General features: G+C 45.1%; 1 protein-coding gene across 5 annotated transcripts in view; it reads left to right on the top strand.

Moving 5' to 3' along the window:
* DENND1C (DENN domain containing 1C) overlaps positions 1-24,333 on the top strand; it is a 233,203-nt gene that overhangs the window by 123,750 nt on the left and 85,120 nt on the right. For all 5 annotated transcript variants that reach the window (XM_085600510.1, XM_085600509.1, XM_085600511.1 and 2 more), the window contains 6 exons: positions 4,141-4,194; positions 6,402-6,512; positions 10,470-10,570; positions 13,335-13,380; positions 14,459-14,560; positions 16,275-16,400. In XM_085600510.1, the coding sequence (XP_085456636.1) occupies positions 4,141-4,194; positions 6,402-6,512; positions 10,470-10,570; positions 13,335-13,380; positions 14,459-14,560; positions 16,275-16,400 (540 nt within the window). The remainder of the gene's footprint in view (positions 1-4,140; positions 4,195-6,401; positions 6,513-10,469; positions 10,571-13,334; positions 13,381-14,458; positions 14,561-16,274; positions 16,401-24,333) is intronic.

The following is a 24,333-nucleotide window of genomic DNA, read 5'->3' as shown; positions in this document are numbered from 1 at the left end:
CCAGATTGGAGTGAGATCGTCCGAAATGTCACGAACATAGATCAGCAGATCATCTGCGTATAGCGACACGCAGTGGATTGTATCTGCTATGGGAATCCCCCATGCCTTCCCCTCCCGTCGCAATCATATGGCCAGGGGTTCCATCGCTAGAGCGAAAAGGAGAGGGGAAAGGGGACATCCCTGCCTGGTCCCTCGTGCCACCGGGAATGGGGCTGATATGAGTTTGTCGACAGGTACCCTGGAGATGAGGTCTCTGTATAGAAGCTGAGTATACGCCATGAGCGTGGGGCCGACGCTTATGCTCGGGAGGACCGCAAACAGATAGGACCACAGTAAGGTATCGAATGCTTTCTCTAGATCTAGAATCAGGCACGCTGCTCGTGGGACTCGGTCTTTTGCTCTGTCTTGAATATGAAATAGTCTACGTAAGTTATGTGAGGTATTGCGTCGAGGAACAAACCCACACTGGTCAGGGTGCACTAATGCCGGAAGGATTTGACTGTGGCGATCCGCTAAGATTTTCCCTAAAATTTTGCAGTCTGCATTTAAGAGCGTTATCGGCCTGTAGGATGCTGGGAGTGTGGGATCTCTGTGAGGCTTCAGGAATGTCACCAGGATCGACGTCCGCAACGATTCCGGGAGCATCTCTCTGGTAGAAAGGGTAGCATTATGGAAACAAACAACCCACTGATTGCCAGTTTATCAAAATTGAGAAAACTTTAAGCACCACGCTAATCCATGCGCTGACGATGAAAGAGAAGAAAGACCACTCACAATCGGAAAAATCTCTTCTAAACTTAGTGAAAAATGCTAATCAGTAACTATGTGTATTCATGTGGTTCAAAGAACATGTTGATCAAACCAATTGGTTTCAGAAGCAATTTGTGAGCGAACAGTGAGAAAGGTTAGGCAAGGATCAAAACTAGAGTTAAGGATAGAATTAGGGATATAGAATCAGTGGCGTAGCAAGGGGGGAGCAGTCCGCCCCAAGTGGCACAAGTTTTGGGGGTGGCGGCCTCCTCCCATCCCGCTCTTACTTGCGGCCTAGCTACGCCACTGTAAAGAATGGATTAATGTTAGAGATAGACTGAGAGTGAGGGATAGTGATAGGATTAAAGTTAGCATTAGGGTTAAGGTGAGGATTAAGAATGAAGGAAATCAAAGTAAAACATTTCGAACTAGAGTGTAAATTCAAACCAATTCAAACCAAATAAATACAAAAATCTCAATTTCAATGGAATAGGGAAGTTTCTAACTATTTGCAAATGTTATTTTTTTACAACTAGGGGTAATTTGGAGTTTGGCAAAAATGGGGTGTCTGCAAAAAATGCTGGATGATTTGCCTATGAAAACCGCAGCACTCTCACCCCATTTTGAGGTAGGGAACCACCCAATTTCCATCCGGGGAGCCTCAGCTGGCTCTGCATTTGTAACACCTTGACCTGACAGCCACCAGCCCTGGACTACAGTGATAGTCACTCTTGCCTCATTAGGATAGGACGGCCATCACCACATTTCCCTGCCCAGGACGGTGAGGCATGGCTGTCCTTGGCAGGGGACCATTTAATCACCACACTGCACAGGGGGAAATCTCTGTACACCCCAGGTCCATTGGTATTTTGTGTTTTAATAAGAAACTCCCACTTTGATAAGTTGTTATTAGGAAACTAAAAACGTTTCCTAGCAAGCGCAATAAATGTGGCACCCGCTTGGCCATGTTTTCAGCCTTTCAGTTCAACCCTTGCACAAGCGATTCCAATAGGGCTTGAGACATCCTTCCAAGCAGGTAGGGGGATCTCTCAATCAGGCGGGCGGCCAAAGGTAAGGGGAGACCAACCATAGCTGCTGACCTGGCAGACCGACCGGGCAGCCATTCCTTAAAAGACCCCCTAAATCCATTGCTCACTAATTCTCTCAAACACTTCACTTGCCGGACATTTGCAATACGAATGTATCTAATTCTATAGGCTGTTGTGGGTGATATTGGGATGTCACCCAAGGGTTAAATCCACAAATGACCCAAAATAGCAAAATTTGCATTCAATGTTAAAAGGGTAAATCCTGTCAAACACTAATACCTGCTAAAAACTAGAAGCATCACAATGACAATACCTGCGGAAGAGTGGCTGTACCAAATGCACAGCTTCCCATTCATGTGGGCAATTGATTGTATATCATACAAATATTTTCCCAGTAAAAAAAAATCTTCATTTGAGTTGAGGACATTTTAAAGTATCATGGTGGATTTTTTTTTTTTTAAGTGAATGGACTGCAGAGAAATATCATAATACACAGGTGACTATCATGAAACACCTAGTTTTGGCTTCAATCAGCAAGGTCTGGTTATGATTGTTCTAATACACATTTTTTATATAATTAACGGGGGCCAAAAACACAATTTGAAAAAATAGTTCAATTTTTAAGTGTGTGCATAGTGGATGGCACAGCTGAGCTAAACTCTTTGGTTTATAATAATCTTAATCTACCATATAATAATTATTTGTATACTTCTTTTTATGCCACATTAGAACAGTCTCCATGTTATTTTGACCCCCCCCCCGTTACTATAACAAAATGTGTTGTCAAGATGCCTTGACGGATCTATTCTGATTTAAAAAAAACATGGAGGGGTAAAATAAAAAAGTAAACATGTATATACGTCAAATGAAAGGTTCTGGTGCCAACAAAATCTATTTTGGAACAATTCTGCATGATTTGTGTTTTTTAACAATTTTTTCATTCTACTATAATGGTATAATCTAACCAGCAACAAATAAGGAGCTACTCTTTTCCCATCCGTCCTTAAAGCTCACATTGACACCCTTTCAATAAGTAGCCACACCTATTCCACCCACCTCCTTTATATCCCAGGCTGAGAATAGATTGTATCGACACCATCAGACTTAAACATGGCCCTAGAAAATCTATAAGGTCAGGGATGTGAAGCGAATATCTAGGAGGGCGAGATCTGGGAAAGGTAATCACTGCCTGTGTGCAAGATTTGCATTTCGATGTATATATGTAACTATGTATATCCTGCAAACCTTACATAAAGCTAATACAATCAGGAATCCATTCTGATAAGAATCCACCAAGGGCTAAAAACAGATAAAAAGATAAGTGTCCAGTTAAGTCAAACCCTAACCCCCCTGCATAATTTATGATTTCGTTTTCAAAGAATGTGTTTAACACAGGAACAACAAAGTATGCGTGCTATACTGCCACGGGACTTTAGCACGTCTAAAGGTTAGCAACGAAAACACAAACATATTTTTAAAAAATCTGAAAAACAATGTTAATTAAAGTAGAGACATGGTAGACTTATAAGCAGGAAGGGACAACAACTCTTGCTTTTTGTCTCTATGCTAACAAAAAAACACAACAACACAATCAGAAATATTAGTCATATTGATAAATGTAAATTAATATGTTAATGTGTATGACATTCACCCTACATCCCTGCTGATAGCATCAGGGCAGGGTTCAATGCAAGGGCCAAGCACAGTGCAACAAGGCAAAATGCTCTTCCAAAATGTGCGCCATGCCCTGTCTAAATAAAAGCAAACACATGCATGGAAAACTACCGGGACCGCGGTGGTGCAACCAGTGGATTACAAATGCACTGCTCTTGATGGCTTTACCATTATTTGTGGGTTTAAGAATAACTTCTGGGACAGTTGAGAACATTAGCATAATGTTGAGGAATCTTTAGCATATTTTAAATCCACTGGGAGCAGAAGGTCCCAGAATTAAACCTTTAGAGCGGCAAAGTACATTATTAACCCTGCTGTCAACTCATATTATGGATGCCGCATAATTAACCCTTGGTGGGCAGCACTACGCAATATTGATACTTCAGCGACAACATGCTGCAATATTAATCTTTCAGAGACTACATCGCGCACCATTAACGCTTCAGTGATTGGCTTGTACGAATTTTAAGGCTATCAGAGCACATTGTTAACCCCTCGAGCTCAGCTAGCGGCCTGTCTCTGTATTTTTGCTTTGATTCAGCTTGTGAAATTTAACCCACTTCAGTGTTTTAGTTCCAGTTTGGTTCTTTATTCTGCAACTGGATATCTCCTGGCAGCATTGTTCACTGTCCTCCAGAATTTTAACTCTCAAATGCCACTTTTTCAGCTCTCCTACTTTATAGCACCGGACAGCGGAGGCCTCCCCACGATCCCGGAGAGCGTAAGTGACCCTCAACCTTCAATCACTGGGTTGGATCTGCTGCAGAAGGAGTGAGGGGAGGAGGGAAGAGGAGGGATCTACTCATTGTCTGAGGTAGTTTGAGGGAAGAGAAAGGATAAAACTCATTATCTTAGTGTGTGAAAAAGAGGGAAGAGGATCTACTCATTGTCTCAGGTAGTTTGAGGGAAGAGGAGGATATAGCTCATGATCTCTGGTAGTTTGAGGGTTAGGAGGGATATAACTCATGATCTCCGGTAATCTGAGGGGAGGAGAGAAGAGGAGGGATATAACTCATTATCTTAGTGTGAGGGAAGGAGGAAAGAAGAGGGATATACTCATTGTCTCAGGCAGTTTAAGGGAAGAAGGGGAAAGGAGGGATATAACTCATGTCCTCAGGTAGTTTGAGGGAAGATGAGGGATCTAACTCACTGACTCAGTGGTTTGAGGGAAGAGAAAGGATAAAACTCATTATCTTAGTGTGTGAAACAGAGGGAAGAGGATCTACTCATTGTCTCAGGTAGTTTGAGAGAAGAGGAGGATATAGCTCATGATCTCTGGTAGTTTGAGGGTTAGGAGGGATATAACTCATGATCTCCGGTAATCTGAGGGGAGGAGAGAAGAGGAGGGATATAACCCATTATCTTAGTGTGAGGGAAGGAGGAAAGAAGAGGGATATACTCATTGTCTCAGGCAGTTTAAGGGAAGAAGGGGAAAGTAGGGATATAACTCATGTCCTCAGGTAGTTTGAGGGAAGGAGGGAAGATGAGGGATCTAACTCACTGACTCAGTGGTTTGAGGGAAGAGAAAGGATAAAACTCATTATCTTAGTGTGTGAAACAGGGGGAAGAGGATCTACTCATTGTCTCAGGTAGTTTGAGAGAAGAGGAGGATATAGCTCATGATCTCTGGTAGTTTGAGGGTTAGGAGGGATATAACTCATGATCTCCGGTAATCTGAGGGGAGGAGAGAAGAGGAGGGATATAACCCATTATCTTAGTGTGAGGGAAGGAGGAAAGAAGAGGGATATACTCATTGTCTCATGCAGTTTAAGGGAAGAAGGGGAAAGGAAGGATATAACTCATGTCCTCAGGTAGTTTGAGGGAAGGAGGGAAGATGAGGGATCTAACTCACTGACTCAGTGGTTTGAGGGAAGAGAAAGGATAAAACTCTTTATCTTAGTGGGAGGGAAAGAGGGAAGAGGAGGGATATGACTCATGGCCTCAGGTCGTTTGAGTAAATGAAGGAAGAGGAGGGCTATAACTCCGTCTCAGGTATTTTAAGTGATGGAGGAAAAAGGAGGGATATAACACATGATCTCAGGTGGTTTGAGGGAAGGAGGGAAGATGAGGGATATAACACATTGGCTCAGGTCGGGTGAGGGTAGAAGAAGGATATGACTCATCATCATCATCATAAGAACTTTATTCGGTCATTTGTGAAAAAACCATCAAAGTATACAAGGAATAAAACATAAATATATCTACAATTAAAATAGTATTAAACCATTGCAGTCACAAATACAAATGACATCTTGAATCATTTTAAGAACATAAATACATGTACCAACAATCTAATCATGCTAGGGGAGGGACACAATGCAATCACCAAGCATATGGAAACTAAACCATGTAACTCTGCTGAGGATGTAAGATACATATATATCATGAAAGGATAGGTAAAACAAGATATGACTCATTATATCTGCCAGTTTCAGTGAGGACACCAACTGCCCTCTGAAGCTCCATGTTCCGGAGAATGGGAGTTTTTGGAGAGGTGCAGCCTCATGAACTCCTTTCTGTGTCTCGGGATTGGTGGACTCCACATATTGTGGGTGGGAGGAGTGGTTCCTTACACCTGGATTGGTGGGCAACCTTCTAACGCTGACCTAGAACTAAAAGTCATCCCAGGCCCCTAGCTTGGTTGGCGCCACATATCACAGAGTGGAGGAACTTGTGGTCTGTCCCCAGATTAGTGGGCACTGAAACAGTATGAGTGAAAATGCGTTATTCCTGCTTAGAATCACATTCTAAGGTATGGAGCACTCACACCAGAACCGTGGTTGTCAGATTAGGGGTGTCACAGTTTTGAGGTGTGTGCCTGGAGCTAAATTGAGGGCCCTTTACACCCTGGGTGGGAAGGGTGCAGGTTAGGAGCTTGACCTGGCTCACAGTAGGTCTAATTCTTCTCCTGGTTTCTTTCCTTGGCAGAGGAATTTAACAGAGTTTGTCCTGGCCGTGGACGTGAATAATATGCTGCAGCTCTACGCCAGCATCCTGCATGAGAGACGCATCCTGATCACGTCCAGCAAGCTCAGCACGGTGAGGGCCTTGGCACGCTTGACCATGCTAACACACACATCTCCATGCCAGGCATCTATAGATTGACACAGTAAGAAAACCTTCAGGCTCACATGGCGGGAACATGCTAAAACCTGCTCCCAAAACACATGCATGTACACCTCAGGAGTAAATCATGCTCCGGCTTCCATGACATCAACATGCCAATTATGCATACATGCATGTACACTTGAACACACACATCTCTCCCATTTCATCGCCATATGTCCAGGGCATGTTCATGACATCAAAGGGGTGGGCTTCCATGTTGGTTCTGCATTAGGATGTTGAAACATGCACACGTTACACATCCATTCATTTATTCGGCCATACCAGAAGGATGGACGCATGCATTACCATGCTGGAGCGTTCACTTTTTATTTGAATGGGCAAATGCACACATTAAGGGGTAGCCTATGGTCATGGGGCCATAACATGCAAACACACGAACATATTATAAGTATTAACATATGTGCAGAAGAAAGAAGGGTGCATGGTTGCACAGGATGAACTTGCTAACACATCCACATTTTACAGACTTCTACTTCTGAAAGAATAGCCCCTGCTCTTAACATGCTAACATGCTTGCCTATGTCTGAGGCATGTGCAATCCCAGAAAAGAATACCTTTTACAAGCTGCATTATCAAACTAATGTCTACACCCGCCCCACATGCCTCCACACAGAAAGGTGTCTCCCCTGGTGGGATCATGCTAACGACATGCTGCAGCAATCACACAATAAGCATGCAAAGGGGTGCACATCAATATGTTCTGTCACTGTGCTCCCGGCGTCAATGGCTGCCTGGGTTTCATGTACAGGGAGGTCACGATTATCTCTTCTCCAACGCCAAAGCAAAAGGCAATGCCCATGTGCCTAGCCATATTGTCACACACACAGACACAGGTCCACGTGCGGTACATGCACCACGCCCACCCCCTAGGAGTGGTTCCACCTCCAGACAGCTGCTGCACTAAGCCTAACACACACAGGGGCAGATTTATGTTTCCTGGCGCATCCCTGCAAAACAGCAATGTTTACCCTTGCGCCACCACAGATGCGCCGCATTTACAATGCAGCGCATCATGGCGCAAGGATAAACAGATGCATGACGCATCTGATGGCATAGGGGCGGAGCATTGCTGGAGTCGTGTCGCAAGCACGACGCAACTCCAGCAAGGCTCAGGGGCTGCCCATACCGAACATGCTGCGTCATGCCTTACGCCTGCTTCAAGCAGGCGCAGGGTTTTGATGCAGCAGCGTCGGAAAAGTGACTCAGTGAAATCTTGTAGATTTCACTGCGTCTCTTTTCCGAGGCTTTTTCCGACGGAACGCCCACCCTGCATACATTAAACCTGACGCAGGTTCAATGTAGCGCAGGGCTTTACAACGTGACGCATCTCCCTAGATGCGTCACGTGGTAAATAAGGCGCAACATGGCGCATGGTTTACGCCGCCGCTGCGTCACAGAAGTGACGCAACGGTGGCGTAAATGTCTCGCAAGTGGCTTGTAAATCTGCCCCACAGTTGTGGTTCACTGAGCAGTAAACTCTGGCCCTACACAGGCCAATGAGCGTGAATTTTTTTCACAGCACAGAGGCACAGCACATAAGGAAATGTGCACACACAGCACACATATATGCAGGCAGTAAAACACGTCCATACATCCTTAGCAAACATGAAAGCACTAGTAGGGTTCATTCCCCAAAAATGAAGAGCATAAAACTGATGTTTCAGATATTCAAAAATCGACTTGTTTTTTTTCAAAACGGTTAACGGTTAATGCTTCTGTGAGTGTTTCAACAGCCGGGGTTAATTAGCGAACTCGGCAAAGAACACATCAGCGTAATGTGAGAGCGGAGGGAGATAACAGCTTGCAAACAAACCCCTTTGAAGGGAAGAAGGCCTCCCTCGGGCAGCCATCATTTGTGTTACTTAGAAAACGTTCTGTTTTTCAGTTCAACTGCTGCATTTACACACAGGTCTTTGCAGCAAACGTCTTGGCTTGTTATCGACGACACTTTGAACACAGGGACCTCTGAAACATCACACACCACTGACATGAGGGGGTCACATACCACCCGTGCAACTTTTAAACTCCTCACGTGATGAATGGCACCTGACCCTCTCTAAGCACAAACCCTACAACGCTGCATTCCAGGCTTGGGTCCCCTATTCTTATATGTGCCATAGATAGGGCCACTGGAAATATGAGGCAGGTGAGGACCAATTTATGTGGCATAACATATAGAGTGCGCATAACTGGTTTGGGCGGCCATAGATGACCGACCAAACAGTCAGCGCCCTCCCCTGCCCTAGAGCAGACCCGCCCACCCCCAACCAAACCCTTATGCTTTCTCGCAGTGCGAGAAGCAGAAACATAAAATGGTAGTCATTACCATTGTATGTTTCGTCTTCTCGCACTGCGAGAAAGCAATGGGGCGAAGCTCCTCCGCCCTAGTGGAGGAGCCGCACCTGCAGCCTCGGCCCGTGGAGGGAGTTCTGTGGGGCGGTAAGGCGGGGCGGGGGAGGGGCATGGTGGGGGGTTCTAAAAACCGGAATATGGATAATTGCAGGTAAGTAAACAATTAAATAAATAAAACAAATTTCGTAGCGCGTGCTGCATCGCAAAATGCGATGAAATTCGTTTTATTTATTTAATTGTTTACTTACCTGCAATTATCCATATTCCGGTTTTTAGCTGCTTCTGTTTACTGGAACTTTGGGGTCTCTCTTGGTGTCTTTGAAAACATGTTCTCTACGGTTCCTCCAGGGAGTACTGAACTCTGTTGCACAGAGCTCCATAGTCTCCCCCTTGATATTCCTTGGTAGGATTGAACTCTGTGTTGCCTGGTGTTCTGCAAGCCACACTAGGTCTTCACTTCAGGATTTCTTTATTATATTTACTTATTTGTTTATTGCTTTATATAGTGTTAACTCCACCTGACAGTGTTGAACATCTGCCGTCTTCATCCCTGGTTTCTGTCTAGTGGTACCTACATACATTGAGCTGTAAAGGTTATCTAGAGCCGCAGGGTAGGGCTAGTGGTGGACCTGACATCTGTGTTTCCTGGAGGTCTGAGGTCTCCCAGGCATGGGTGGGGTTTCTGTTTTCTGAAGCTCTGAGTGTTCATGGAACAGTTGAGCTGTGTTTGTTGTCTGGAGCATTCTTGTCACCTCCTGGGTCCCTCACAGTGCTCAATTTGACCCGTTGTTTGCCAGTGGGGGCCACCAGCACTTTTTGGGGGGACTGGCACTTATTTTTCTGCATCAGACATTTACCCAGAGCAAGAGAGAGAAAAACAAGCAAAAGAGAAAAACGGAGGAAGAGAAAGGGGGGAAAACTGTCATAGAAGGAGAAAGCAGGAACCTGCAAAAGCGAGATAAAGGTGCAGGGAGTGTCTTGTAGCGGTTTAAAGAGGCTTGAGGTGAATTCAAGACTATATATTTGGCGCACCCACATTTAATTGCACTGACTGCGGGTTTCTGAGCAGGGCTTTGTGCACCGGCACTCATTCTTTTACAAATTGAGCAATGGTGTCTCATATGATTACAGCTGTTTCCTCAGGTTCTGTGATTACCCCTGCAACGGTTGTGTTTCGTGTATTTTCTCAGGCCTTGATGTCTCCCCACATCGCTATTGAAAGATTTTGATGCTAGTACTACCATGAGTTCTGGGAGCATCAGGCCCAGGATTCTCAGGGTTTTAGAGGTTCTCTGAGTGCCCCTTGGAATAATCATGTGCATGGTCTAGATTGGTGGTGGCTCCTTCTGAGTCTCTGGCAGGATCTACAGCTGTGTTTCTTGTATTCCTGTCTGGGAAGGCTTGGCTATGTGTGGTGGCAAAGCTGGTGTCTCCTCGCCTCGTCTCTTGGTCCTCTGAAGCTCTGCATCTCCCTCAGTCCATGGGAGCACTGATCTCTGTACCTTTGTTTCACAGTTGACAGCCTGCGTCCACGCCTCCACCGCGATGCTCTACCCCATGTACTGGCAGAACATCTACATCCCCATCCTGCCTCCACACCTGCTGGACTACTGCTGGTAAGACAGCCCACCTGGCTGCGGGTGCCCTTGCGCAAGTGTGTGATAGAGTGTATACGCATAACGTGCGCGCGATTTGTTTCTGTGTGAGAAGTGCGTGTATTTTTGTGTCATGTACGTAAAAATCCTTTTATGTTTCATTCTGCCTTGTTATGTACCACATATGTGTTTATTTGTATATGTGGACACATACGGTTGTGCTTATTTATTGTGTAAGTGTGTATTGTGTGCATGTCATTGTGTACTTGAGCAAATAGTTGTTTACATGTTTCACTGTGGCTTGGCACGTGTGTACCATGCCTGGTAGGTAGTTTTAATTGTATGTTGTGTATTTTTTTGTTATTTTCTCTGTTTATTGTTGAATGTGTGTATGTATTTGTCAATGTGCCTTTTAACCTGATAGTGTTTCTCTCAGTAGCTGGGTATCTTTGTCTTCGGTCTCAAACTCCTCTTTCTCTGCTTCAACTACTTCATTTCCAGCTGCTCATAGCAGCATAAACTCTGATGCTTGCTGTCTTACTTATGCCAAGTCATTTCCTAAGCACACCAAAGACTCCACGAGTCACCACTTACAACTAACCTTTCTCATGGTCACCTGCACCCAAAATCAGTTTGAACGGTCCCGCGTCCATGACACCCAGATCTACCTGTAATCAGCAGCAAACAAAACTAACCATAAACCCTGCAAAGTCACCAGGTTTCTGGCCAAACTTGGACAACCCCGCACTTTCTCAAAGTCAATGGCTGTGAATCAAAACGCATTTTCCTTGACTCAAATCTACCTTTAGGGCCGGCTCTAGGGCGGTGAGACCAGTGCCACCGCACCAGGTGCTGACTTCGGGTCGGGTCGTCCTGTTTCCAAGTATATTATGGTTTTAAAAGTACCTGCTGCCGCGTTCCTGGCCTCCAGCAATTTGGAGGCAGCAATAAAAATGTCACAATAACTCCAACGATTAATGTTCTTCCTGGAAAGAGATCGGAGTTTTGTCTAGTGGAAGTTTTGACTCGTCATAAGGCAGCGCATGAGGTTAGAGAGATCCTTTTGTTACTTGCAGCTTTTAAGTTAAAATCCTAATATAGAGCAGTGAACTATCAACTGTCATCAAAGAGCTGCATGCAAACTGCAAGGTATAGATCAAAGTGTTATGATTTACTTTCATTATCCTAATGTCGCAAAAAGGCTTAATTTGAGTAGAAATCAATTCTTATTTATAGAGACAACCCCCAACCATGGTGTTACGTTTAAAATTCTGAGTTTAGGCTTCTCCAGACCAAGCACTTTTAAACTATACTGTCTACCAGTATGGATGACGTGACTCTTACACCTTGTAGTCCTCTGTCTTACGTAACATTTCTTATACACTGATTTACACATGTATGATTGATTGTCTTTGTGTAACATGTATGTTATGTAAAGTGCTCTGACCCTACACTGGTATGAGTGGTGCTCTAAAACTAATTGAATGCATCTGAGAGAGAGTGGTTTTGGAGTCTTGAGGGGCACTGTTAAAGGGTGGTAATGAGGGAATCCATGAAGAAGGTGGTCATTGGGGGGTGCCAGCAAACAGTGTCGCACTGGGTGGCACCAGAGCTAAAGCCAGACCTGTTTCAAATGCTCACTCCACCTCTGTGGATGGAGGCTGCTAATATCTGAGGTGTCAAACATGTAGGAAAGGAGAGGATTTACTGAGATAATCAGGTTTACGGAGAGATCTCTGCGATGCTCAACCAGGCCCATACAAAATGAAGTTTGTTTGAACTATTCGGCTAAAAAGACCAAAGTTTTAGGTCTGGCATGCCAGAGCAACTGTCTGACTGACATATTGTTACCCATTCTTTAGAAATACACGTAGAGTGGATTTTGTCTCCACACGATGAGTAATGGTCTCTCAACCCATTCTATTGGCTCTTTGATAAATCAGTCTGCCTATTATGGAGCGCTTCCATTTCAATGCAGGGGAAACTATTTTGCATCTCAAAAGTTCTCTAAATAATCACATCTTAAATTCTTTATTTCATAGATGTGTGGAATGCATAAACCAATTGTTTGTTTACTCAGCAGCTTTTTGAGGACTCAAAATGCAAGTCAAACTTATTGGCTTTGTCTCTGCTTGTTTTGTATGGGCTTGTATGTTTTTTAACATGGATGGGTTTGAAAGAGAAACGATAACCTTCCTAAAAACTCTATCAGAAAGTGTGCATTGACTAATTAAATTCAAGCCCTCTGTTTCTAAGATAGATATATAAGAGCATAGCAGAGACCGTCTTCCTTCCCATCATTTTCATCATTGTTCTTTCTGGAAACCAGTGTTAGGTGGTGACCTCTGACAAAGGCTCACGACAAAAGGAGGTAATGTCTTAGCATCAGGTAGGGCAACTTTAGGCAGCACTATAGGGTGTAAGAAGCCACCAGAAAGAAAAACAAATGGCATCAAAACAGCCTTGCTGCTAGGGGAGTGGGAGCACCCGAATGTCAAAATGTCATTTCCTCTGAGTCACTGAACATTGTATCAACTGAGATGTTGATAGGATTAATGTGTACCTGTTATGCCAAGCTGATAAAGTGGCCCTGCCCGCCTTGTTTCAAGAACTAGAGAGCAAAGGCAGACACCCCAATAACACACCACACCCAAGGCATGGTGCCCTCTCGCAGATGCAATGTGTGAATTAAAGGAGATACTTTTGAAGCTCCAGCTCAACACTGTTGTGAGGGTATGTTTTTTCCATTCAGTTCTTCCTCACTCTCCTCCTCTCTCTGCCCTAGTGCTCCGATGCCGTACCTCATTGGAGTCCACAGCAGCTTGATGGAGGTAAGTCTGGACAATGTTCATCCTTCGCCTCATTCTGCTGCCATAGAGTTCCTGTGGCATCTTGGGGAGGTTTCTGCACACAGAGCTGCACAGGAGTCTTACAGGTGCCTCATGGAGGGGTGCACTTACCGATCCTCACTAGTGTCGTTCAGGTACTCATAGGTGTGTACTTGCGGAGCCGCACAGATGTCTTGTTTATGTTTGTGTACAAAGATGCAGACATGTGTCTTGTGCCGATCTACGCCTGTAGAGGTGCATATGTGGAGATGGTAATTCCAGATGGAAAAGTCACATGAGGCTTTGGCTGACACTTGCTTCCCTTTCTTTATAGGGAAAAACCTTCCCCTTCCCTTGCCTATTCCTACCCAATCCCTCCTTCTCCCCCACTCCACCCACAGATCCCCACATACACTGACCACCACCTCAGAGCAATTGGTAAATAAATGTATGAGTTAAAAGCCCATGGAACTAGGAATTAATTGCGGGTTTACAACCGGACAAATTGGTCCCACATGATAATACCTCCTATGTGGGGTTTGACTCATAATTGCATGGTACTGGTGCAGGTTTACTGCACAGTAACAGTATAACAACATGTGATTTTCACCATTACCCCAGTACCATTCAACCTGCATTCAGGCCCATTGAGTGTGTTGGGAGCAGGGTCTGGCATGCATACGTAAGTTGGCATACTGTACCTCCCTTCCAGGAACCTGCACTCAGCCAATACTATGAATGCGGCCAATCAAATTTGAGAGGATCAGAACACAGGGGTAGATCCCTGTGACTACAGGGCCTGAAGCTATGCAAGTCCTCTTTTCAGCACTTAATGTATAACTGAGGTACCTGCTTTTTTAACAACACACAGAAACCCCAATGGTCCTGTCAATCCTGTAATTGAGGAGACATAGCAACAGAAAGAGAAAGGTATTCCTCCACCTGTCCAGGTGTGTAATACTGTGTGGTTTTGCACCTTCTTTGCATTATGGAAGCAGGATTTATTGTGCTTTACACGTGTACACATGCAGGCTTGTAGTACTGCCTAGGTCGCTCTACCATCTTGTTTCCTGTTCTGCAGCATGTAAGGCAAAGACCCCTGGAGGATGTGGTGGTGCTCAATGTAGATTCAAACACTCTGGAGACGCCATTCCAAGACCTGGAGAGCCTGCCTGCGGATGTGGTGAGCACTCGCTGAGACCCCTGCTTAGGAGTCAAACCCTGGGAGGCTCTTGGTGTCTTCTTCATCTAGGGGACCTCTTCTTGGCTCTTTCTGGCACCTTGTGCACTCACTCTTCTATCAGTTTTCTACCTCTCTCTCTCTCGCTCACTCATGGGACTGCCTCTTCCTTATGGCCTCTGAGTTCTCGCTGTCCTTGGTTCTCTTCTTCTTGGCTGTTTCGTCCCTCAATGTCGCTTTCAGTTCTTGTGATGTTTCTGCCTGGCTGTTATTCTTTGCTGTCTCACATGCATGGAGAGCTCACTCAATTCCTGTGATACGTCACCTCAAACCCCTCGAGTTCCCTGTGGTTAATCTTAGTCCTATATAATGTTTCTCCATGTTGACTTCTTACTCAGCTGGTCCAGAATTGTGTGCTTTCATTTACATAAAAGGTTACGCTGCTCTCCTCCCCCTATCTCTTGTCAGGGCTGTGCAATCTCTCCTTGGCCATCTCCTGTCCTGCTGTTTCCTAATTCGGTGCTATCAGTGTAGTCCTTTATCTATTTCTCTCTCTCATATGTCTTGGAAGGTTTGCCTTCTAACATAAAGTGTATTTGTAAAGCGCACGATTACATAAGGGTATCTTGGCACTGAATAACAGTTTTTCCCCCTACCCAACGGTACTCATTTTATCAACTTCAGAAGGATGAGAGGGAGAGTGGAACAACCAGGATTTAAACCTGTGACCAGGAGGTCGAGCACAGGCCTCTACAGTGGATGCATTAGTCTACTAAGCCATCAGACCTGACATACCCCTCACAGCCGGGCACTCTCTACCCTTGCTAGTGTTTCAGCCCATGTGCTGTCTCTCCTTGGCTGTCTCTCTCCTATCTGCTGGTTCTGTGTATGCCACTCTGAGTGCAGTCTCCTTTCTCTCTCCTCCAGGTGTCATGGAATGTGCTTTGGCTATCTCTTGGCCATGAGCTCACTTTCCCTGTCTCTCAGCCCATGCATTGCCCCCTCCTGACTGCCCCTCCCTGTCTTTTATTGTCAGTCCACCCAACTCTTCCTCACCCATCAAGTGCCTTGGACTCTCTCCCTGTATCCATGAACTCTCTCTTCTCTGCTGTCCCTGTCCACTCCGCTGAAACAGGCCACTCTGTCCCATCAGATGTCTTGAACTGTCTCTACTTGGCTCTCTGCCCCAACCCATGTGCTCTCACTCCTTGACAATCCTTGTTCTTTCTCTTCAATCCTCTCCCCCCCCCACCCTAAAGTGTCTTGAATGTGCCCATTGGCTGACCCTGTTCCTCATTTCTTTTAATTTCAGTTGGTGCAGTCCTCTCTCTTCTTAGGAGTCTCTAAATTGTTTCTCTTGGTTGTCTCAGGTATATTGTACATTCAATTGGTGCAATCCATTCTGTCTCCTCAGGTGTTTTGGAATGTCTCCCCTGTGCTGTACCTGATATCTTGCACTCTCGGCTGGTGCATTATTTCATCTTTCAACCTATGTCTCCCCCCGCAGTAGTCGTGGAATATTTCCTTGGTTGTCCCTGGTAAACTGTATACTCAGTTGGTGCATTTTGCCTCCCCCCCCCCCCCCCCTCCCACTCAATCTGTCTCTCTTGCTCTTTCTCAGTCTCCCCTCGGATGTCTTGGAATGTCTCTCATTTGCAGTCACTGGTCTCCTCTACTTTCAGTTGGTTCATTCTGTCCTCTCTCTTCCTCTCCTCAGGTGTCCTTGCTGAAGCTGAGGCTGAAGAAGCAGTCTGCTGTGACCGGGGATGGGGTTGCCCGGGCCTTCCTCAGGGCTCAGGCGTTGCTCTTTGGGTCCTATCGAGATGCCTTGCTCTGCACCCCGGTAAGGTTGGAGCAGGGTTGGATTGAGACTACAATGCGGCCCAGGCAGCCAAAAAAAAGGGCCCCACCCTTCGCAGATTGCAACCTTTTACAATACACTGCTTGATTAGGATAATGGAGCTAAATGATGACAAACGTTTGGGGTCATGAAAGTATTTTAAAATTTATAGGGCCCGTACTTCAATTGGAAATTAACATTCCAATGAAAACAATTTACTTTAGAAGCACAGAAATGTCAAAAATACTAGGAAATCGCTTAAATTTTTTTTTTGTATCCATACGTTTGTTGTAGATGTTTTGATTATTGTTCACTGTGAAACATGATATGGCACAGATCTAAACTGCCTTTTACACTCACTTTTTTTTATAATTTTCATTTTATTTTTTGCAGTACTTAAGAGAGGCCCTCCAATGTTCAGACTGGTGAAAAGTGCATCTGTGTTTGTTGTTTCACTTGCAGTCACATGGACATTCTGAGAAAGGGAATGATGCTAGTGTGTAAATGCAAAAAGAAACCAAAAATAGTGTCACTTTTCTTACATGCAGTTTTATATAGCATAAGCTAGGCCCAGAGGCATTGGAGCGCTTTATGTGGGCACCAGATAACATTACCGAGGGTCATTTTTTTAAGGTTCATGTAAATTAAGTGATTTGCCCAGAATTACAGGATGCCAAACTGACGCTGGTACTGAACCTGGTTTCCCAGTTTCAAAGGCCACCACCTGTCCTTGTTGACTGCAGTAATTGTTATCTGGCAGACAAAGGTGAAGAGCAGAGACTGATTTATCTCCGCCGCTTGCATGGAGTAGAGGAGGACAAAAATCAACTGAGGAGCTCCCTCGCTGGTCCTCACCAACCCCCACTACACTATGCTCCAGTCCTCCCCTGTGCTGCAGTTGTCTGAAAAGTAAGTGCTAATGGCTTCCCATCAACAGTGCCTTGCAGACTCTGTCACACCTGGAGGGAAGCCGGCATACCTCATGCTGTGACAGTCGGAGCAGCCCATTGTCATGCTGACATTAAATAAATCAAATCAACAGGAGAGAAAGGGAATACTTATGGAGCCACTCTTGGTCCCCTAGTAGCACATAATTTAACAATCAACAGAAGAGTGATTCCCAACTAAGAGCGTTTGCACATGGAGTCACGCCTGCTATTAAGATCAACTCACTCGCCAACCTAGTTGGTGACATGCTTCATCATTGGGATCCCACCGAGGGGCCGAATGCCTCTCGGGTGTGCTACGACCCCTGATTACAGCAGAGCGGGGTTTTTTGTGAAGTGCAATCAGTGAAAGTGAAAGGTTAAAATTGTCTTTACTTATCCCAACTAAATTTATTGGTGGAGAAGTAAGGCAAGGTTAAAAGGTAGTGAAAGTGAATGTAAAAACTGGTTACAAATGGCCAGTCACATCCTAATGTGAAAGTGCAATTACCGGTCTACATATTTCAGCCTCCGTTTACGAGTAGCGAGGCTTTCTTCAGGACCAGAGAGTCACGGGGTATGCACACGCTTAGGCGCACCCTCACCTGTGACACTAAAATACCGCAAAACTTACGGTGAGTGTGGGTCTTCAGCAAAGTTTGAGAAATCAGACAATTCTGTAAGACAAAACACAAGTAAAGACAGACATGCCACATTGAAGGTTTTGCTCAGATGTGCGATAATATAGTGTGGGTGCCATCGTTCACGCTGCCATGCGTGCTCATCAAGATGTATCCATAAGTTTAGCTCTTAAACCTATGGTGGTAGTGGTAAAGTGCGTGTGTTTTAGCACTTAATCACGCAATGGTATGACAGGTGGACTAAATATTGCCCCTGTGATCGGTCACAATATGCCGGATCAATGTGCCACCATGCACTAATACTTGCATTTCAATTCCGAATGCCAGGTATGTGGAACAAATATTTATTATATCTTTGAGGACTAAAGAAGAGGTGAACATGACTATTAAAAGAGCAATGCGAAAACGCAAGGCTTGGTTGTTGAGGGAGGATGTTAAGGCTTACACGAGGTGTAGAAGAATCTTACACCATGGATCCTAGCGGGGGGCGGTGGCTTGTAGTCACACGCTAGGAAATGAACTCAGTAGTTACCATTGCGTCAAAAAAGGCTTCATTACCTTAGAGTTGCAGAGATTCTCCCCCTTACTTACTACGCCAAAGCCAGATGCCCGTATGGCACCTGGTGATACCCGTGTTCCAGGACCCCGAGGATAGAGGCATCCGGGGCGGGTGAGTTTGAGTACTAACTGTACAGCAGCCGGTGAGTGCAGGATCAGCCCGCAAGTCCTTCCTGTCGCAGGACAGTGATGCCATCGCGTACGCATGTACGCGTCTGGTCATTCGTTGGGCTATTGCTCGAAAAAGAGTAGAACGCTAACCCTAATGGCTAGTGTCATGTTTTTAAACAATAACTTTATGCGCGAGTGCTGGATAGGATACATGAAGTGTAACGCAAGGAGAAAATTTGCCCGTGACAGGTTCTTAATGCGTTTTCAAAGAGGGGGTATTATGTACATAAGTAGAAAGCTTATTGGGCAAGCTGGTTAAGATAACAAAAGTGTTACAAAACGCACAATGTAGCACCTGACATTAGCCCACTGGCCTGACTTCATGTGCATGGGGTAACGTTTGTTAACCCTGTAACAGTCTTTCACGCTGTGCACCAGGGGTGGAGTCCTTGGTAGACCAAAACACCAGCCCACCAACTGGCCTCAGCCAGAGGCCCATATGCCAATGCCCGATGGCCCGCCTTGCCAATTCGAGGCTGGGTTGGTGCCACCTTCTCACACACTCTGCTTTCCTCCCCCTGTGACACGTTGTCCTCTACTCAGTACCATCTCTCTCACTCACTCTCTTTCAAGCCCCACAATCCTTAAGCTTTCTTTATTACCCTCTGTGTCCTGTTGTTCCCCTTTCAATCCATACACACTACCCCGTCCATCAATCCCTCTCCTTTGCACTTTACCAAGGACTCTCCACCTGTCCCTCTCCCTCCCATACCCTCTCTGACCTCCGCCTGCAGACTCTCACATCCACCTCCACCGCTCACACCCACTCCTCTGTCTCTTATCGGTTCCCACTCTACACTATCTGTATCTCTGTTCATCCTCCCTCTTACTCAGTGCTTGAAATGGAAATATAGAGGTATAGGTATTCACTATCGCAGAGTATTTGTTTGCTGCTGGAACGCGCCAGTACTCTCCCATTAAAAGTATCATCATACCCCTCACCCCTCAAATGAAAGAAATCCCGGTACTGAGAGTATCTGCCTATTTAAAGCGCAGTCCGTATCCATTCTCGCCCTCTCCGCCTTTGGCATGGACTCTGCATGTCTCTTTACATCCCCTCTCCTGTTCCTTTGTCTCCTCAGTGGCGTAACACATAATGTGCCCCCTCCCCCACCACCCAACGAATGTGATTAGCGGCCCGCGGTCACTGTATCTTAGAGACATTCATTGGTGTTTGGGTGAATAAGGAGGCCACCTGGAGGGTTGAGGCCACCTGGAGGGTTGCGCCCACCCACCCCACGCACCGCAGCGGCCGAAGTTACGACCCTTTTCCCTCCTGAGCCATCGGCTTAGCTTTCGCTTCTCCCTGTCTCTACACGTTCTTCCCCTGTTCCTCTGAAAGGAGCCTAATGTCTACTTCAGAAGTAAATGGGGAGGACAGATAACTGTAAGGATTGGCAAAGTCCTCCTCGGATGCGTTCCACCTTATTTATCAAGCTACGAATACCATACGTCAGACCGACGCTGAGCGTGGAGCACGCGCTCGCCGCCACGTTGGAACGCTGCATGAATCATGCCGGAGCTACTCAGGGCGGACTACACTTACCCGAATGTAAACTCAGGGCCGGCTCTAGGACGGTGCGATCGGTGCCACCGCACCGGGCGCTGATTTGGGGTGGGGGCGTCATGTTCATCTTTTTAAAAGCAGCTGATGCCGCGTACATAATAAGCAGTTTTCCAGCATCAATAAAAATGACAACTCCAGTGATTAACGTTCTTCCTGGAGAGACCAGAGCTGTGTCTAGTGAGAGATTCGACTCCTTCATAGCGCAGAGGGTTTATATGCCTGCTGCAAAGAATGTGTCCCATTCACATCACAAAGTGCATATAATATAAATAAATTAATGGGTTACCGCTTTTGTCAGAGATCCTTTTGTTATTTTCGGTTTATAAGTTAAAATCCTACTAGTGAGCTATTAACTGCCACCAAAGAGCTTCATACAAACAGCAAGGAAATATTAGAGCTATATATTTTTTGCCCAGTCTTTCATTGTCCTAATATTGCAAAAGGGGTTCATTTGGGTAGAAATCAATTCTTATTATTAAAGAAACCCCCTAATAATGGTGTTACATCTTAAATTCTGAATTTGTGTTTTTTTCAGTCCAATCACTCTTAAACTCTACTGCCTACCAGTATGGATGAAATGTGACTCTTACTCTTTAGGCCTCTGTCTTATGTAATATTTCCTATACACTGATTTACACACCGATGATTGACTGTCTCTGTGCAATGTGTGTGTGATGTAAAGTGTATGCTGACATCTTAAACTTTTATGAGTGGCGCTATAAAACTAAATAAATCTAAGAGACAGTGGTTATGGAGACTTGTGGGCCACTGTCAAATGGTGGTAGTGAGGGAATCCGTAGCGGAGGTGGTCATTTGGGGAGGGGTGCCAACCAAAATTGTGGCACAGGGTGCCACTAGTGCTAAAGCCGGCCCTGGTAAACTTCCGACTGCTCCACATACCTCTTTCATTAGACAAATAGAAATTTGCACTACACCAGCTCTGCGTGCGAGCAGTTCTACAGTGTTTATGACACTTGGGCCTTTATTATTAGCTAGCCTCACTTTGGAGCTGAGATATTAGGGAGCCAGCATATCAGCACCAAAATACGCACATTACAAGTTTTTTTTTCTATTTGCGGTGAAAAAACACATTTTGGTACTGCTCTGAGCAAGCAGAAAGTGACGGTGGGAGGGGCAGAAGTGCAGGGCACGCAAGTGCCTTTCCGAAGTTAGCATAGACTGGGTATGGCCGTGGGCCAGGCAATGCTGCTGCCCGCCTTGCAACAAATGGTACAGGCCTGGTATCTCCAGGCCAGGAATTATCAGGCCCAGAGGTATTAGCCTAATTATTCCAGGAGAGGATCATATATACTTGCCCAAAGTTAGCACACTGTGTGAAATACCTCAACTTGTAATGAGGTCTTCAGTGTTTAGTTTGTAAATGCATAATTAAGGGCACATCTCCAAAGGTATTCCTATTAGCCAGCAATAGATGCTTTCAAATGCCACTGTAGCCAAATACCATGGATGACTCATTGTTATTCTACCTCACGCCTCTATCTTTCACCACCTTCCACTTTCCGCCTCTCAATCTCACTCTTCTTGCATGTCTTTCACCCCTGTGTTCTCTCTTTGAGTGTTATTGTTCTGGCAGGCTCACTATTTCCAGGTCTGATAGGGCATCGCCTTTGCTTAATGGCCTCCAACTCTGAATCACATTAGATTATACCCCATATATCCCTGGGAATATTAGGAAGCCAGACTCCAGCATTAGTAAAACTCTCTCTACACCTCTACACATGAGGTCTCATTCCTGTTTACCCTCTGCTTAATTTGAGCCAGTGGTTTCCGGTGCTCGGCACCGTCACTTAATTGTCAGCACTGGCCCTTATGAAAGTCTACCACATGGTGGCACTGTTTGTCTAATTTTGACATGAGTACAACAACATTTGCTTTGTAATACGATAAAAAAATGACTAATAGCTGCTGCCCAAGTCATTCATATAGCTTTGGGTGGCATGGATTAGTCTTAATTGTCATTCTTGTAGAAGTGTAATAATTAGTAGTTCTGTTGGTACTACCAATAGCAGCTCTGGCAATGGGTGGTGCAAGCTGCAGTGGCCTCTTAACGAGGGCCCTGGCATTTATTGTTTTACAAATTAAGCATTGTGTTTACCCCTCCATTTCAATCCTACTGTATCCTGCATCCCCTGTTTGTCTACTTTATAACCCCACTCTCTCGATTTCGTATTTATCTGTCATCCTATTCTCTTTATCTCTCTATGAAGTAACCTGCTAGAAGTATGTTATTAGTTACCAGTAAAAAAATATATCCTCTGGTTTTTTCTTCCTTCTCTCTTCTTCCTCTCCCTGTTCCCTTTGCCTCTTTCGCTATAGTTTTTTCCAGCTCTACTCGCAAATTATTTTCCATCTCATTATTTTTCTCACTGATTTTCAACTTTGCCTTCTCCCTTTGAAAGAGGCACACTTTAAAATATGAAATTGTTGTCAAAATAATGCTTTACTTTATATTGGGCAATCCAGGCTATGTGCAGGTGCTCTGAAGATAATCAGTGATCTCACAGGTCCCACAGAACCCTTCATAGTTTCACCAGCCTGTGGTCAGAGGACTTCACCCCTACTTTTCCCCTCGTTGTTTATTGCTACCAGAGCCACAATGCACAGTGGCTCCTAATGGCTTCTAGTGGACCATTAGACTAGCCACTACACCCTTATGCCTTCCCTCCCATTTCTTAAGTGCATTTTGAAATAACATGTGGCGAGCCTACTTTGATCTGTTTGCTCACTGGAAATATTCAGACAAGAAGATGCGTCCAACCCCCTTCTGCCCTCCCCAAATCCTGCACTCTGATTAGGAGTGGGCATAATTTGTGTAATTCCATGTAGCGTAATCATGCTGAATTACCTAAAGATTCTATGAGATTACGCTTGAATTACACGAGAAGAGTAATTTCGTTTTAGCACTATTTCTTGGTGCAAAATGCCCTGTCACATCCAGAATGGATTCGAGGATGCATTTTATGCTATGAAATAGCTGTAAATGCAACAGAACACAAAAAGCAAGCGCCGCTCGCGCTCACTAAATGTGCTCTTCGGGTAGGGTTTTCCCCAAATATACTACCAGCATTTAGTGCGATTTTCATAGTGCAAAATGCACACTTGCGTCCACTCCTATTCTCCGATGATGCAGTGTATACTTTTCAGCCCATGTAGCATGAATGATTGTATGATGCAGATTCCTATGGGTGGCTCCCCAAACGCTCCTGAGCGGACTCCTGAAATCACATACTTTGGCTGTTTTACACTGTACTACGATACAGAGCCATTCAAAATGGATATGTATGCACATGCATTCTCAACAGTGTCTTCTAATATATTTAGGTTGAGCCTGGGCAGCACATGCGTTGCTCTGCGAGGCATGCTGTATTTAGGTAGGGACTTGAAGCTCCGCCCATGTCCAGCCCATCTTTTCAATTGGCTGCTGTTACAGTCCTTGCAAAATCGTTCCTGAATAGGCTTTTTAGTCCCTCCATGGTATCGCCTTGTCTGCAGTTGTTACCTCCCATAACAATTGGACCTCTTAACTTGTCTTGTTACACAGCCTGCTTTATCTTGGCAATGAGCACTATTTTGTTTAATTGTTTGCCCCTATCCCCCCCACAGGTCGCAGCACGCCACCCAATTTTATTTAATTTTACTAATGGCGGTCCGCTTTAACTATAGCGGTCACATTTCTTTCTTTCTTTATTTTAGCAGCGTGGTCCGCTTTAAGTATAGCTGCCGCGCTTATTAATTACATTTTTATTTATTTTTTACTAGCACCCATGTGGGGCATTCACATGAATTGAGGCTGCGCCTCTTTCTTTAGACAAGCCGCATCTAAAGAGCGGTGCGCGGCCACTTTTAAAGTGAAAGCGCGGCATAGGGCGCTTTCACAAAAAAAGCATTTGATTGGCAACTTGACAAACAAATGCTATTTTTTTGTCAAAGCCCCCATGCCCCTTTCTTTAGACGCGGCTTGTCCAAAGAAAAGGGCACACCCCCATTAACGTGAAAGCGCAGCATAGGGCGCTTTGACACAAAAAGTATTTGCAATGCAATAGGTCTCGCAT

The sequence above is a fragment of the Triturus cristatus genome, chromosome 4_2 (assembly GCF_964204655.1).
Source record: "Triturus cristatus chromosome 4_2, aTriCri1.1, whole genome shotgun sequence".
NCBI classification, from domain to species: domain Eukaryota; kingdom Metazoa; phylum Chordata; class Amphibia; order Caudata; family Salamandridae; genus Triturus; species Triturus cristatus.
This window is presented reverse-complemented; position numbering and strand designations above follow the sequence as displayed.